Source organism: Scyliorhinus canicula, chromosome 25, assembly GCF_902713615.1.
Source record: "Scyliorhinus canicula chromosome 25, sScyCan1.1, whole genome shotgun sequence".
NCBI lineage: Eukaryota > Metazoa > Chordata > Chondrichthyes > Carcharhiniformes > Scyliorhinidae > Scyliorhinus > Scyliorhinus canicula.
Window position 1 is genome coordinate 16,090,731 of NC_052170.1, and position 15,608 is coordinate 16,106,338.

A 15,608-nucleotide genomic window follows, 5' to 3' on the forward strand; every position below is an offset into this window, starting at 1 on the left:
TAATCTCTGGTGGAAATCTCATCCTGCAATGAGTTACCGCAGTTTAGGCTACGACACGGAAACATACATAGAAAAGAGAAGCGGGAGGGAGGCCGTTCGGCCCTTCGAACCTGCTCCGCCATTCGTTATGATCATGGCTGATCATCAAGTTCAATACCCTGATCCTGCCCTGGTCCCCTCCGTATCCCTTGATTCCTTCAGCCCCAAGAGCTATATCTTGTTAATTCTCGAAATAATACAACGTTTTGAGCTCAACTAATTTCTGCGGTCGCAAATTCCACAGATTCACCACTCTCCGGGTGAAGAAATTTTGCCTCACTTCAGTCCTAAAAGGTTTAGCCCTCATCCACAAACCGTAACCCCCCCCCCCCCCCTCCCCCCCAGTTCTGGTCGCCCCCACCATCGGGAACATTATTTCTGAATCGACCCTGTTTAAGAATTGTCACAGTTTCTATGTGATCCCCTCTCACTCTCCTAAACTCCAATGGATATAATTTTAACCGAATTAGTCTCTCCTCACTGGTTGGATTCCCAAGTCTTGTCCCGTTCGCAGTGTTGGAAAAGTGAATGTTAATGGAAGAATCTTAGGAATGTAAGACTTAGGGGCAGGTGGAGACCATTCGGCCCTTCGAGCCTGCTCCGCCATTCGATTAGATCATGGCTGATCAGGTTGTGGCCACAACCCCACTTTCCTGTCTCCACCAGCCCCTCCCCCCCCCCACCCCATAACCCTTGACTCTGCCTTAAATATATTTAATGAAAGCCTCCGCTGCTTTCTGCGGAATGGTTCTCTGAGAGAAGAAACATTCTCTTTATCTCTGTCTTAAAAAGGTAAAACATTTCTTCTCCAATGTATCCCCTGGTTCTAGTCTCTCACAGAAGTGGAGAGATCCTCACAGTAGCTACCCTTCCAATCCCTTCAAGATCTTATATGCTGCAATTATTCGTCTGAACTTTAACCTGTCATCAGGCACCAGCTGTGATGCATTCTTCAGTTGAATAGCCTGCTGACAGGCACTCTTTGTTCGGTAAGGGTAATGGGTATTATGGGACCAAAGTGGGTCAATGATCCGACTCAATTGCTTGGCAGGCCTGAATGGGTAAATAGCCTACATCCTTTCCTATCCTGGAGGTCCTGTGGGGCAGTGGGTTAGCATCCCTGATTCTGAGCCAGAAACTCCAGGTTCGAGTCCCATCCCAGGACATGACGGCCAATGAAGGTGCGTTCACAACGCAACCAAACAGCTTGAGCGCGTCAACCTGCAAAATCCTTCCAACAAGTCAATGACTGTGATGTACCATCAATTGGACGCGAGACACGATGAAGATCCAAACTGTGGCTTTAATCAGCTAGTCGTTAGCCCGGTGGTCGACTACAGAGAAAGGCCGACCGCCGGGAAACCTGGGTACTTATACCCCGCCTCGGAGGCGGGCTCTACTTGCCTCTCGACCAATGGGTGAGCAGTCACATGACTAGTCCCAGCCAATCAGACGAGAGGCACATGACCAGCCAGAGCCAATGGGAAACCAATGCTCTGCACCAATGGCAGTGCTCCCACTCATATCACCACAGGCTGGTGGTGAGAGAAGGAGACACTCCTGGTCCGCCACGCTTGGTGTGGAGTGGCACCCTTCGAGCTAAAAGCCTCTGGCGACATCTGTCCCGGGAATAACTAGCTGTGGAAACGGACAGGGGTCTTCCTTACAGCATCGCTCGGTGGTGGGGAGGGGGGGGGGGGGGGGGGGGGGGGGGGGTAGTGAATTGGAATTGGATTGTTCTCTTCAGTAGGCTGACAGATGAATATTGGATGTTTTACAAGGGACTCCTGCTGCCTCTGTCATCAGCCATCCACTTGTTCCGGGCGCGAAAACAAAGAACTTTTTTATTATTGATTCTCAGGACGTGGCATCGCTGGAAAGGTCGTCAATGTATTGGTCTTCCGAGAAGATTGCTGTGGGCCTTCAGCGTGAGCCAGACTGGGTAAGGGTGGCTCCCTAAATGCCCGCCATTGACTAACTGGGTTCTAGGACAGCCCGAGAGCTTCATCTCGCTTTAAAGGTTATTTCCAGATTTGTGAACCTAATTCAAATTCCCAAAATGTCTGTGGACTCTTTTTCTCCGGATTATTGGTCCAGGCAGTCGGTGCAGGGTTACACCAGCGAATCGGTCCGTCTCGTTCAGTCACCACCACCAACCATCCAACCCCAGGGATCTGAATTCAATTTGGCAGAGAGAGAGAGTTTAAACCCCTTCGCAAGCTAACTGAGCCGCCTTACCTTGCCATCGGCGACTAACCAAACGGAAAATTACCCTTTATAAGTTTTCACACTCCAGGAAAAAATCATTTAAAAAGGCACAGAATGGAAAGGTAAATCATGATCCTTTGTTGCAGAGTGTAGTGCAATACAGACGTTGACAATCTTTAAAATTCATCAGAAGAACAAAGTTACATTGACACGGTGACAATCTGAGGATGCTCCATCGCGCTTTTCAGGCAATAAGGTACTTTTGAAATTGCAGTCAACGCTGGAATGACGGCAGCCCTGCAACCAATTTGCGCACAGCAAGATCCCACCCACCCCGAAAAAAAAATGGAGTAAGTCTGCTTTGTGATATTGGTTGAGGGATGGCCAAGGCGCCTGGGAGAACTCACTGTGATTGGTGAGGTGGCTGATCCCGTGCCACGTCCACGTCTGGGCCCTGACGATTCTCGAAAATGAGCAGCGCTACAGAGAATGATAGTGAAAGAAAGGAACGCTGTGTCACTGGAGCTGGCGCATTACAGAGTACCCCCCCCTGCTCAGGGAGCGTGTGGCAGCATGTGATAGAAACCTGAAGTCGCGTAGGTGATGACTGAGGCGTGGTGTGAAGATGAAGCACAACAATTCCCCCGCTGCATCAAGGGACTGTGCCAGACGTCGTGGACTCTGTTTCTTGGACACTCCTCTGCCCCTGAGAAAAGAAAAGTACAGGCGCCAAGTTAGATGAGGAAAATCATTCTTCACTTCCAGAAGCGATGCCTATTTTAAAATCACTCTGTGGTCAGCCGTGGTTAGAAGAGTCAGCTGTGCCTCAATAAGAACCACCCTTGCCTCTGAGTGGGATGATTGTGATTGGAAAAGAATTTATAACTCAGAGACCAGAGACCTGAACTTGGAAATCTTACTTAGGGAGTGCTGCAGTGTCTGAGATGCTGCACTTTCTGAGATGCTTGCTGCACTGTCTGAGGTGCTGCACTGTCTGAGATGCTGCACTGTCTGAGATGCTGCACTGTCGGAGGTGCTGCACTGTCTGAGATGCTGCACTGTCTGAGGTACTGCACTGTCTGAGATGCTGCACTGTCTGAGATGCTGCACTGTCTGAGATGCTGCACTGTCTGAGGTACTGCACTGTCTGAGGTACTGCACTGTCTGAGATGCTGCACTGTCTGAGATGCTGCACTGTCGGAGGTGCTGCACTGTCTGAGATGCTGCACTGTCTGAGGTACTGCACTGTCTGAGGTACTGCACTGTCTGAGATGCTGCACTGTCTGAGGTACTGCACTGTCTGAGATGCTGCACTGTCTGAGGTACTGCACTGTCGGAGATGCTGCACTGTCTGAGGTACTGCACTGTCTGAGATGCTGCACTGTCTGAGATGCTGCACTGTCTGAGGTACTGCACTGTCTGAGATGCTGCACTGTCTGAGATACTGCGGTGTCTGAGATACTGCAGTGTCTGAGGTACTGCACTTTCAAAGTTACTGCACTGTCTGGGAATCGACCAAATGGTTTGGAGATTTCACCTGGTTTAATGATGTTCGCAAGATGGAGGTGGAAACCGGTCTCCATACGTGTGATTTCCTGAAACACTTCGCCAAACCTCGACCATAGGCCTCTCTCACCTATTAAAAGCAAAGACAGACAGGATTTGTAGCTCACATATGGGTGACACGGTGACAAGGTGGTTAGCACTGCTGCCTCACAGGACCAGGGATCTGAGTTCAATTCCAAGCTCGTGTGACTGTCTGTGCGGAGTCTGCACGTTCTCCCCGCGTCTGCGTGGGTTTCTTCCGGGTGCTCCGGTTTCCTCCCACAGCCCAAAGATGTGCAGGTTAGGTGGATTGGCCATGCTAAATTACCCCCTCAGTGTCCAAAGATGTGGAGGTTAGGTGGGGTACGGTGAAATGGTGGGGGAGTGGACCGAGGTAGGGTGCTCTTTCGGAGGGTCAGTTCAAACCCAATGGGCCGAATGGCCTCCTTCTGCAGCGTTGGGATTCTATGAGAAAGGAAGTAAGTGAATCGAGGGAAGGGTGGACTTCCTGACCCAGACACAGTGCGAACAGTCTAAATTTCAACGCTGGTCATTATTGAGTTGGTTTATCGTGGGATATCACTGGGGGAGGAAACCTATCCACATGCCTTACACACCAAATTTCCAAGGACAAATAACAACACCTGCCTTTAATGGTTCTTCATGGGACAATTACCAGACAAAATCTGACCCCAAACAGGGAGACATTAAAATGGGTGAGCAAATGCTAGGTCACAGAGTTAGATTTCACGAGGAAAGCAGGAAAGATAGATGGTGTGTGTGTGTGTGTGTGTGGGGGGGGGGGGGGATTTGGTGGGGGGGGGGGCTGTTTGGGACAACTCGGTGATGGTAGTTGGGCTCTGTTGACTGTGTTCGGGGAAGGAATGTTCTACAGGGTTCTATTTTCTGATCCAGCGCCCCCCGCTGGACGAATGCAGGTGTTGCACACTAGCTGAACCTTCGGCAAGGAACCTCCCAACATGGAATGTACAGCAGAGAGTCAGGATCCTTGATTCACCCCCCCCCCCCCCCCCCCCCCACCCCCCGCCGAGTAAAGAGGTCTCCCCTGAATTAATGACTGGATTCATGAGCGACGGTTTTCTGTTGGTAACGCCAGCAGCTGCTACCAAGGCTTGAAAATGAAGACAGAGCATTGGACTGCACTGACATATATTCCTGGCAAAGAGAGCGACCAGGGTTTCCTGCTGCCTGGGTGGGTTTGGCGACGAGGACATAAAATCTTGTGAGGTGCCCACATCGCGTTTCAAGCTGACATGATAGCGTGATTGTCCCCTCCCTCCTCCCCGGCAGTGACGGAACGCGATTCTCAACATTCAGCACCGGGATCGTCACTTCCATACATTAGCATAGAATCATCAGGTCTCTCCATCCGGAATCATCCCCCCCACACCGCCGCCTTTCGCCCCAACACCCCTGCAAGAAAGTCCATTCATGTCGGCGCGAAGGCTGGACAGCGTGAAATCCGACTGATCTCCCGAGGCGCGCACTTGGTCAGCCGACCTCCCAGAGGAGCTCGCGGACTGGGTGGTGGTCATGTCCGAATGCTTCCCCAGGGGGCAGTGTCCTGACACTGCCGGGGAAGGGGGGGGGGAATTACGCGGGAGCAATCAGAAAGCCTGACCCACTAGCATGGGTCAGACCCACTAACAGGGGCTGGTTTAGCACAGGGCTAAATCACTGGCTTTGAAAGCAGACCAAGGCAGGCCAGCAGCACGGTTCGATTCCCGTACCAGCCTCCCCGAACAGGCGCCGGAATGTGGCGACTAGGGGCTTTTCACAGTAACTTCATTTGAAGCCTACTTGTGACAATGAGCGATTTTCAATTTCAATGCCACCGTGGGACCCCTCCCTTGCCATTTTTTTTTCTATGTCCTGCATGATCCGGTGGAGAAATCCATCTGCTGCCAATGGCTTCATCACCGCTTTTCCCGACCGTTACCAGCTTTTGCCGAATTTAGGGAACATTGGGCAGCACGGTAGCATGGTGGTTAGCATAAATGCTTCACAGCTCCAGGGTGCCAGGTTCGATTCCCGGCTGGGTCACTGCCTGTGCGGAGTCTGCACGTCCTCCCCGTGTGTGCGTGGGTTTCCTCCGGGTGCTCCGGTTTCCTCCCACAGTCCAAAGATGTGCGGGTTAGGTGGATTGGCCATGCTAAATTGCCCGTAGTGTCCTAAAAAAAGTAAGGTTAAGGGGGGGTTGTTGGGTTACGGGTATAGGGTGGATACGTGGGTTTGAGTAGGGTGATCATGGCTCGGCACAACATCGAGGGCCGAAGGGCCTGTTCTGTGCTGTACTGTTCTATGCTCTATGTTCTATTCCACTTCAGGAAAGCACCACGGGCGCACGATTAAGATACCGGGTTGGGTGACGAACACATGAAGCAAACGGAGACAAACCTTCTTATACATCAGGCAGTGCATGATGAAGATGAACATTCCCTGGAAGCTGTTCAATATGGTGAAGATGTACATCATTGGAATGGTTGCTTCCTGGATGTAAAAGGCCCCGAAAATCCAGGTAGAGCCCAGGATGACTGACTGACCAATGGCCGTCAGGGTAAATACTCTGAAAAAACAATCATCACATTTTTCAGAGCCCCGTCACGGCAATAGACTAAACAACAGCAGCAGCATCAGTGTTTAATAGTACAAAGAACAAAGAACAAAGAAAATTACAGCATAGGAACAGGCCCTTCGGCCCTCCCAGCCTGCGCCGATCCAGATCCTTTATCTAAACCTGTCTCCTATTTTCCAAGGTCTACTTCCCTCTGTTGCCGCCCGTTCATATATCTGTCTAGGTGCCTCTTAAATGATGCTATCGTGCCCGCCTCTACCACCTCCGTTGGTAAAGCGTTCCAGGCACCCACCACCCTCTGCGTAAAAAACTTTCCACGCACATCTCCCTTAAACTTTCCCCCTCTCACCTTGAAATCGTGACCCCTTGTAACTGACACCCCCACTCTTGGAAAAAGCTTGTTGCTATCCACCCTGTCCATACCTCTCATAATTTTGTAGACCTCAATCAGGTCCTCCCTCAACCTCCGTCTTTCCAACAAAAACAATCCTAATCTACTCAACCTTTCTTCATAGCTAGCACCCTCCATACCAGGCAACATCCTGGTGAACCTCCTCTGCACCCTCTCCAAAGCATCCACATCCTTCTGGTAATGTGGCGACCAGAACTGCACGCAGAATTCCAAATGTGGCCTAACCAAAGTCCTATACAACTGTAACATGACCTGCCTACTCTTGTACTCAATACCCCGTCCGATGAAGGCAAGCATGCTGTATGCCTTCTTGACCACTCTATCGACCTGCGTTGCCACCTTCAGGGTACAATGGACCTGAACTCCCAGATCTCTCTGTACATCAATTTTCCCCAGGACCCTTCCATTGACCATATAGTCCGCTCTTGAATTTGATCTTCCAAAATGCATCACCTCGCATTTGCCTGGATTGAACTCCATCTGCCATTTCTCTGCCCAACTCTCCAATCTATCTATATTTTGTTGTATTCTCTGACAGTCTTCCTCGCTATCTGCAACTCCACCAATCTTAGTATCATCTGCAAACTTGCTAATCAGACCACCTATACCTTCCTCCAGGTCATTTATGTATTATCTGAAATATGAAGATCTTTATGATAATCAATTTTGCAGTGGACAGTTTATCACATCAGGCATCACTGGATTAAACTGAATCTTTACCTGGTCCCTCAAACACTATGGGCAGGATTCTGCATTCCCACAGCCGGCCACTGGGGGTCCCCATTGTGGCCACCACACGCCGCCGGGATACCTGGTGTGGATGCGCTACCGGTGGAGTGGAGGATCCCGCCGATGGAGATTTCCGCTGTATGCCAATAGGTAGCTCGTATAGAGTGTGGGTTACAATATTCCAGCCCTTGACTTACCATTCCATTGCTTGTGAGTTTCCACTTGGGGGAATCATTGAACTATAGAATTGCTACAGTGCGGAAGGGGGCCATTCGGCCCATCAAGCCTGCACCGACACGCTGAAAAAGCACCCTTACCTAGGCCCACTCCCCCCGCTCTATCCCCGTAACCCCACCTAACCTGCTCACTTTGGACACGAAGGGGCAATTTAGCATGGCCAATCCACCTGACCAGCACATCTTTGGACTGAGGGAGGAAACCGGAGCACCCGGAGGAAACCCACGCACACACGGGGAGAACGTGCAGACTCCGCACAGACAGTGACCCAGCCGGGAATCGAACCCTGGTTCCTGGTGCTGTGAAGCAGCAGTGCTAACCACTGTGCCAGCGTGCAGCCGCTGCAGCAGCATGGCAGCACAGTGGTTAGCACTGCTGCTCCCTAGCTCCAGGGTCCCAGGTTCGATTCGTGGCTTGGGTCACTGTTTTTGCTGGGTCTGCACGCTCTCACCGTGTCTGCTTGGGCTTCCTCCGGGCGCTCCAGTTTCCTCCCACAAGTCCTGAAAGACGTGCTTGTTAGGTAAGTTGGACATTCTGAATTCTCCTTCTGTGTATCCGAACAGGCGCCGAAATGTGGTGACCAGGGGCTTTTCACAGTAACTTCATTGCAGTGTTAATGTTAGCCGACTTGTGACAATAAAGATTATTTTTAGTATTCATTTATATTCTAGGAATGCTTACCATTCCCATTCAAAGTGAAAATACACAGTTATAGAGGAGACACACTTCTCCACAATCGGAGAGGTGGTAGCACAGTGTTATTGTCACTGGATTAGTAACCTGAGGAAATGTTTAGGATCCTGGGTTCAAATCCCACCACACCAGGGGGTGAAGCCTGAATGTATTCCCTTTAACAATTAAAAGTCGAATGAAGACCATGAATTGGGATTGATCTTTATGGAAGGGAAGAAAGTCTGCCGTCCTTACTTGGTCTGGCTTACGCGTGACTCCAGATCCACAGCAATGTGGTTGCCTCTGAAAGGGCCCAGCAAGCCACTCTGTTCAAGGGCAATCAGGGATGGGCAATAAATGGTGGCCAATAAATAAATAAACTCCTCTATTAGATTCTAGGCCCAGTAATGAGGCGAGACCTGCTGAGAATGGGTAATTTGCCAGCACAGTGCACTGGGGGTTGCAGGAACAGGAGGAACAGGGTCCATACCAGGACCATCGTATACCTTCGGGCGTTCGCTTGTGAGCTTTGTTTAGAGCCTGAGCTGACTGGCCTACCCATCCACAGCCAATTCTAAACTGTGTTGACTGCTTAATCATCAACTGAGCTCAGGAGAACCATGGACTTAGCTGGCTGGGGGATCACATCAACACTGGACACTGTGGTCACTGGATAGACATATGGATGAAAATGGAATAATGTAGGTCAGATAGGCTTCAGATGGTTTCACAGGTCGGCGCAACATCGGGGGCCGAAGGGCCCGTACTGCGCTGTAATGTTCTATGTTCTAACAAATCTTCCCTCAAAAATTAACTTGATTCCACACGTTTTAATTTGGAACGACCCCAAATTAATTTAATTTAATAATCGTTATTGTCACAAGTAGGCTTACATTAACACTGCAATGAAGTTACTGTGAAAATCCACTCGTCGCCACATTCCGACGCCTGTTCGGGTAACACGGAGGGAGAATTCAGAATTCACCTGACAAGCACGTCTTTTGGGACTTGTGGGAGGAAACCGGAGCGCCTAGAGGAAACCCACGCAGACAACGGGGAGAACGTGCAGACTCCACACAGACAGTGACCCAAGCCGGGAATCGAACCTGGGACGCTGGAGCTGTGAAGCAACATTGCTACCCACTGTGCTGCCGTGCCGCCCATTAGCAAGGCTTGCTCCCTCCCCACCCGAACCGGGAGTTCTAAGACCCACGTTTGGTATCGATTAGCCATTACTTTGTGACGTACATTTCCCAGTATTTTAAATCTTAGTGTCCTGCGCGAGGAACATAGAACATACAGTGCAGGAGGAGGCCATTCGGATGCTGCACCGACCCACTTAAGCCCTTCACCAATTTAATACAAAGCGACTAAGATGTTAAGACGTACTTACTAACGCGTTTGTTTTAGTTCCGTGTCAGCCTATGGCCCCAGTCCAGTTAAGGCAGCGAATGCGTTTATGCGGCACCTTTCACAACCTCAGGACGGCCCAAGCCGTTTTGCAGCCAATGAAGCACTCTCTGAGGTGTAGTCACTGGTGTCACATAGAAACAGCGGCCGCCATTTTGAGCAGAGCAAGATCCCGCAAACAGCCATGCGACAATGGGGCAGATGCTCTTGTTTTTTTTTCTTTGACTGTGAACTTGGCCCAGGGATGAATGTTGGCCGGGACACTGAGGGGAGCTTCCCTGCCCTTCGTTGAATCACTTCCCCTACGTCTGCCTGAGAGGGCACTGGGCCTCTGTTTAACGTCTGGTCTAAAAGGGTCACGTTTAGTCAAGTTGTCTGTAAACCATTTACCTGTGGTTCTTCCTGTCAGGCATCATGTTCGACAACTCCACTTTCAATCTCATTAATGTTTTGAAGAGGAAGAGAAAATTGATCTGCAATTGAAATTAAAGATGACACATGATATCGGACATCTTTAAAAAAACGGCAGTGCTCAAATGGTTAAACAGGTCTTGATGGTCACTAATTTTATCTTCTCTAGCCCAGTGTCAGCCCCCTGTTTATGCTGAGTTAGCTGAGCTTAACTCAGAGATGGTTGATTCTTCAACTGGGTCTTAGCATTCCTGGTTAGGGGAAGCATGCATCTCCTACGGTTCCCCGATCATTGTCCCAACTCCCTTCCAGAAGGGAATATGCATGGATATAGAATAAGGATAAGATTGGGAGAAGGTTGGTTTTGGGTGAGCAGCTTAACGGAAAGATGTCCCGAAGCGTGGTACATTGGCGAGACCATGCAGACACTGCGACAACGGATGAACGGGCATCGTGCGACAATCACCAGGCAGGAATGTTCCCTTCCAGTCGGGGAACACTTCAGCAGTCAAGGGCATTCAGCCTCTGATCTCCGGGTGAGCGTTCTCCAAGGCGGCCTTCAGGACACGCGACAACGCAGAATTGCAGAGCAGAAACTTATAGCTAAGTTCCGCATGCATGAGTTCGGCCTCAGCCAGGATCTTGGATTCATGTCACATTACATCCACCCCCCATCATCTGGCCTGGGCTTGCAAAATCCTACCAACTGTCCTGGTTTGAGACAATTCACACCTCTTTAACCTGGGATTACCCCCTATCTCTGGACTGTAATGATTTGATTACCTGCAAATGCTCGCATTCCAGGCATTGTCTGGCATCTCTGACTTTGCCTGTATATGTTTCTGGAACATACCTCTCCATTCACCTGAGGAAGGAGCAGTGCTCCGAAAGCTAGTGTTTGAAACAAACCTGTTGGACTTTAACCTGGTGTTGTAAGACTTCTTACTGTGCTCACCCCAGTCCAACGCCGGCATCTCCACATCACAACTTAACGGAGGTCTTGTGGCGCAGTGGGTTTGCATCCCTGCCGTCCCTGGCTGCGTGCCAGAAATTCCAGGTTCGCGTCCCACCCCAGATCTTGATGGCCGAGGAAGGTGCGTTCGTAACTAGGCCAAGGGTCGACTTTCAACCTGTGGGGTTGAGTTTCAACCAATAAAATCCTTCCAAATTCACCAATGGCTGGCGGTAAGAGCGGTAGCGAATCCTGGTCAGCCACGTTTGATGTGGAGTGGTGACACCCTAGCGATTTCCACACTTGTAAGTTTGACTCAACAGAGGTCGTGAGTCAAGATGGCCGCCAGCTCTTGTCCCTCTGCCAAAACCAATCCATCTCTCCCTCCACCTACACTCCCTCCATCCTCCCTCCCTCTACCTCCCACTCTCTTTATTGTAGCTAGCTCCGAGGCACAAAATGGAACATTTCTTTGATGCAACCAAGTGTCTGATCAATACTTTATTAAACTTACAATGCTGATCACCACGGCAGGCACATAAAAACTGCAGACAAAGCAATTCTTCGTGTCAAGCCAACACCTGTGGTGAAAAGATAAAAGGTGGTTAAACCCGGTCATGTTTATAGAATCACATAAAACCTACACTGCAGAAGGAGGCCACTCGGCCCTTCGAGTCTGCACCGACCTTCCAAAAGAGCATCCTATCCAGGTCCACTCCCCTGCCCATCCCTGTAACCTAACCTGCACTTCCCTGGACATTAAGGGGCAATTTAGCGTGGCCAATCCACCTAACCTGCACATCGTTGGACTGTGGGAGGAAACTGGAGCACCCGGAGGAAACCTACGCAGACATGGAGAGAACGTGCAGACTCCGCACAGACGGTAATCCAAGGGCAGACACGAACTCAGGTCCCCTGGCGATGTGAGGCGGCAGTGCTAACCACTAAGCCACCCCGTGTCATTGGGAATGCGTCAGGCAGTGTTAGATTACATCACATCAACATACACCCAGTTAACGGCCCCTGTGAGCTTGGCGAGATCCCCTTGACCCAATTCCACTGGTTCCCCGGGTTCCGCCAGAGCGAATCAAGAATTTTCAAATCCTTCATTGCCGCACACCCATCCCACTTGGCAAATCTACTTCAGCCACAGGGGCTGGGCAGGGTAGATGCTGAGAGGTTGTTTCCCCTTGCGGGAGACTCTGGGACCAGCGGGCAGAATCTCAGAGTAAGGTAGGTCGCCCATTTCAGACAGAGATGAGGAGGAATTCCTTCCAGAACATAGAACATAGAACAGTACAGCACAGAACAGGCCCTTCGGCCCTCAATGTTGTGCCGAGCCATGATCACCCTACTCAAGCCCACGTATCCACCCTATACCCGTAACCAAACAATCCCCCCCTTAACCTTACTTTTATTAGGACACTATGGGCAATTTAGCATGGCCAATCCACCTAACCCGCACATCTTTGGACTGTGGGAGGAAACCGGAGCACCCGGAGGAAACCCACGCACACAGGGGGAGGACGTGCAGACTCCACACAGCGGAGGGTCTTTCTCTCAGAGGGTCGTGAATCTTTGAGGCATCGGAGGTGCTGAGGGGAAGGGGGCTGATGCCTTGGCCTTCGCCTCTCTGATCGCCCGGTGACGGATACTTTTGAATTGGAGGTTGGCCCACACCGCCGGGGGCCGTAGCATGGTTGGGAGACTTGAATGGGTTTCTCAGGTTGGAGAAAGTCAAATATGCCCTAGGGAGGTACGGTGGAAGCCATTCACGGCTTTATTTGAGCAGCTGTTTATAAAAGGCGGAGGGTGGGGGGGGGGGGGGGGTCAGGGGTGTAAATGGGGGAACTGTACAAACTGTATACCCTGTTGGATGTTAAGGTTGTGTTATTGTGTTGAATATGTTTGGATTAAAATACCTTTTTTAAAAAACAATTATTCGTCCTCTGAAAATGCCTTCCGGAATCCCATTCATCGAACATAGAACATAGCAAAATACAGTACAGAACAGGCCCTTCGGCCCACGATGTTGTGCCGAACTTTTGTCCTAGATTAAGAACAAATTAATCTTCACCCCATCATTCTACCGTAATCCATGTACCTATCCAATAGCCGCTTGAAGGTCCCTAATATTTCCGACGCAACTACTTCCACAAGCAGTGCATTCCATGCCCCCACTACTCTCTGGGTAAAGAACCTACTTCTGACATCCCCCCTATATCTTCCACCATTCACCTTAAATTTATGTCCCCTTGTAATGGTTTGTTCTACTTGTGGAAAAAGTCTCTGATTGTCTACTTAATCTATTTCCCTAATCACCTTATAAACCTCGATCAAGTCGCCCCTCATCCTTCTCCGTTCTAATGAGAAAAGGCCTAGCACCCTCAACCTTACCTCATAAGATCTACTCTCCATTCCAGGCAGCATCCTGGTAAATCTCCTTTGCACCTTTTCCAAAGCTTCCACATCCTTCCCAAAATGAGGCAACCAGAACTGCACACAGTACTCCAAAGGTTTTGTACAGCTGCATCATCACCTCACGGCTCTTAAATTCAATCCCTCTGCTAACGAGCGCTAGCACACCATAGGCCTTCTTCACAGCTCTATCCACTTGAGTGGCAACTTTCAAACCCCCCATTCAGTAGCTTTATGACCGTGAGGGGAAAAAAACAACAATCACAAAGGAAATGCCACCATCGTCTTTTGAAGGCAGCCAAGGATGAGCAGTATCTCCGTTCTTGGAGCATTGTGCACAGTTTTGATCCCCCTTATTAGAGGGAAGATGCTGTGGCATTGGAGTCAGTTCAGAGGAGGTTCACTTGGTTGATTCCAGAGATGAGGGGTTTGTCGCACGAGGAGAGATTGAACAGTTTCGGCCGATACTCTCTCGAGTTTAGAGGAATGAGGGGAGATCAAACCGAGGTATACAAGATGATCAAAGGTGTGGATAAAGTAGACGTGGAGCGGATGCTTCCTCTTGTGGGGCATTCTGGAGCGAGAAGTCATAGTCTTAGGATAAGAGGTCGCAAATTTAAAACAGAGATGAGGAGAAACTACTTCTCCCAAAGGGTTGTGAATATATGGAATTCGCGACCACAACGTGTGGTGGATGTTGGGACGGTAGCATAGCGGTTAGCACTGCGGCTTCACAGCACTAGGGTCCCAGGTTCGATTCCCAGGCTGGGTCACTGTCTGTGCGGAGTCTGCACGTCCTCCCCGTGTCTGCGTGGGTTTCCTCCGGGTGCTCCGATTTCCTCCCACAGTCCAGAGACATGCAGGTTGGGTGGATTGGCCATGATAAATTGCCCTTAGTGTCCAAAAAAGGTTAGGAGGAGTTATTGGGTTATGGGGATAGGGTGGGAGTGAGGGCTTAAGTGGGTCGGTGCAGACTCGATGGGCTGAATGGCCCCCTTCTGCACTGTATGTTTTATGAGAGTGAGTAAATTTAAGGAGGAGTTAAACAGATATTTAATTGGTGATGGGTTGAAGGGTTATGCAAAATGGGCAAGATGGTGGAGTTGAGGCCTGGATGGGATCAGCCATGATCGAATGGCAGAGCAGACTCGATGGGCCAAATGGCCTAATTCAGCTCCTATACCTTATGAAAGTAAGTCATGGGTGCGCCTCAGCTGAGGTACCCTCAGAAGATGCTAAATTTGGCCTCAAGAGCCCTGCCCCGTGGACAGGAAGGATCAGTCATTGCGTGCCGGCCCTTCGCTACGAAGTAGTGCTTCTGTCGGGGATTGGGTGAGGCTGCCATGCTCTTCCTCATGGCCCATTGGTTGGCTATTTGACTGCAGTGTATCCCACGTTGAGTTCGCCAACCAGAGGCTGGCTGGAGCCTGGGGTACCAATCCGCAGTGAGGAATCAATACTTACCATCGGCTAATGAGGGGTTTGTAACATAAAAGCAATGGATCAACAATTGCGTCCCAAGTCAGATGTGTCGTTCATAAGATGACACTTAAGAATGTCCACTCACTGCGATTTGGTGCCATATCCGTTGTGATTGATTGCTGCCGAAACTCCCACGATCAGAAACGGAACCCCGTAGCCAATCCAGTAGATGAACTTCTCGAAAGGAACCTTGGGGGTGAAGACCACCTGCACCATCAGGTAAAGCTGGATTCCTTCTAGAAACATCCAGGCGAACACTGACAGAAAGGAGTAGTGGAGAATGGCTGCGATAACTCCACACAGAACCTGAACAGAAACAGTCAGAGTGTTAATCCAGGGCACCAGCGCTGGGATGTGGAGCACGTGCGTCATGATATGCGGACGCACACATAATGATATCCAGGCAGGCACAGACAAGCAGCTAATGGACACAGAGAACAGGGCAGGACCAATAAGCAGGCAGGACACTCAGGGGTGGGATCTGACTATAAAAGACA

At 50.2% G+C, this 15,608-nt stretch overlaps 1 protein-coding gene across 1 annotated transcript in view; it reads right to left on the reverse strand.

Annotated features, from left to right (window-relative positions):
• Positions 1-1,752: 1,752 nt before the first annotated feature.
• LOC119957243 (adhesion G protein-coupled receptor E2-like) overlaps positions 1,753-15,608 on the reverse strand; it is a 66,408-nt gene continuing 52,552 nt past the window's right edge. The window contains exons 11-16 of the mRNA XM_038785088.1: positions 15,197-15,417; positions 11,726-11,792; positions 10,239-10,321; positions 6,211-6,379; positions 3,785-3,883; positions 1,753-2,953 (exon numbers count right to left, since the gene is read on the reverse strand). Of these exons, the coding sequence (XP_038641016.1) occupies positions 2,900-2,953; positions 3,785-3,883; positions 6,211-6,379; positions 10,239-10,321; positions 11,726-11,792; positions 15,197-15,417 (693 nt within the window). The 3' untranslated portion in view covers positions 1,753-2,899. The remainder of the gene's footprint in view (positions 2,954-3,784; positions 3,884-6,210; positions 6,380-10,238; positions 10,322-11,725; positions 11,793-15,196; positions 15,418-15,608) is intronic.